This window comes from Saprolegnia diclina (assembly GCF_000281045.1).
Source record: "Saprolegnia diclina VS20 unplaced genomic scaffold supercont1.96, whole genome shotgun sequence".
Classification (NCBI taxonomy): Eukaryota; Oomycota; class Saprolegniomycetes; order Saprolegniales; family Saprolegniaceae; genus Saprolegnia; species Saprolegnia diclina.
This window is the reverse complement of record NW_008246163.1, coordinates 150,616-151,139: the sequence shown is the minus strand read 5'-3', so window position 1 is coordinate 151,139 and position 524 is coordinate 150,616. Positions and strand designations below refer to the sequence as shown.

The window sequence follows — 524 nt, the reverse complement described above, 5'->3', positions numbered from 1 at the left end:
TACTCTTGCGTCGCGACAAGCAAAATGTCGTCGACGACCGCGACGAACCACGAGACCTCCCACGCCGCGAGAAGCACCTTGTACCACGGCGCGGGATCGACTTGAAAGAAGCTGAGGTAGCCCGAGAAGCGCAGGTCGACGCCACTCGTGCAGAGAAGGCAGATGGCCGTCGCGCTCCGGAGAAAGAGCAGCGGCCGGCCGACCCAGACAAGACCACCGACGCGGTTGAGCTTCAAGAGGTTGCTGCCTTGAAAGCACGTGGGTGCTCGGAGCATGTAGCCAACGACGACGGCCGAGACGAGAAGCATCATGCACGTGACGTATTGGACGCCAGCCCGAAAGTACAGGACGAGGTTCGCTGCGAGGTTCGACGCCTGGACCTGCTGTGCGAGTGGGAGCTGGTAGTCGCTCAAGAGATTGAGACGACCTACATCGCCTTGGAACGAAATGACTTCGCGCCGACCGAGCACCCAGTCGTAGAGGTACGTCCAGCCGTAAAAGTGAAACCCGGGGTCAGCGGGGTC

At 61.1% G+C, this 524-nt stretch overlaps 1 protein-coding gene across 1 annotated transcript in view; it reads right to left on the bottom strand.

Annotated features, from left to right (window-relative positions):
• Nucleotides 1-311, bottom strand: part of SDRG_15611 (hypothetical protein) — a gene marked incomplete at its 5' end in the record, with an annotated part of 747 nt that extends 436 nt beyond the window's left edge. Inside the window, one exon of the mRNA XM_008621789.1 lies at nt 4-311. Within this exon, the coding sequence (XP_008620011.1) occupies nt 4-311 (308 nt within the window). The remainder of the gene's footprint in view (nt 1-3) is intronic.
• Between the last annotated feature and the right edge of the window lie 213 nt (nt 312-524).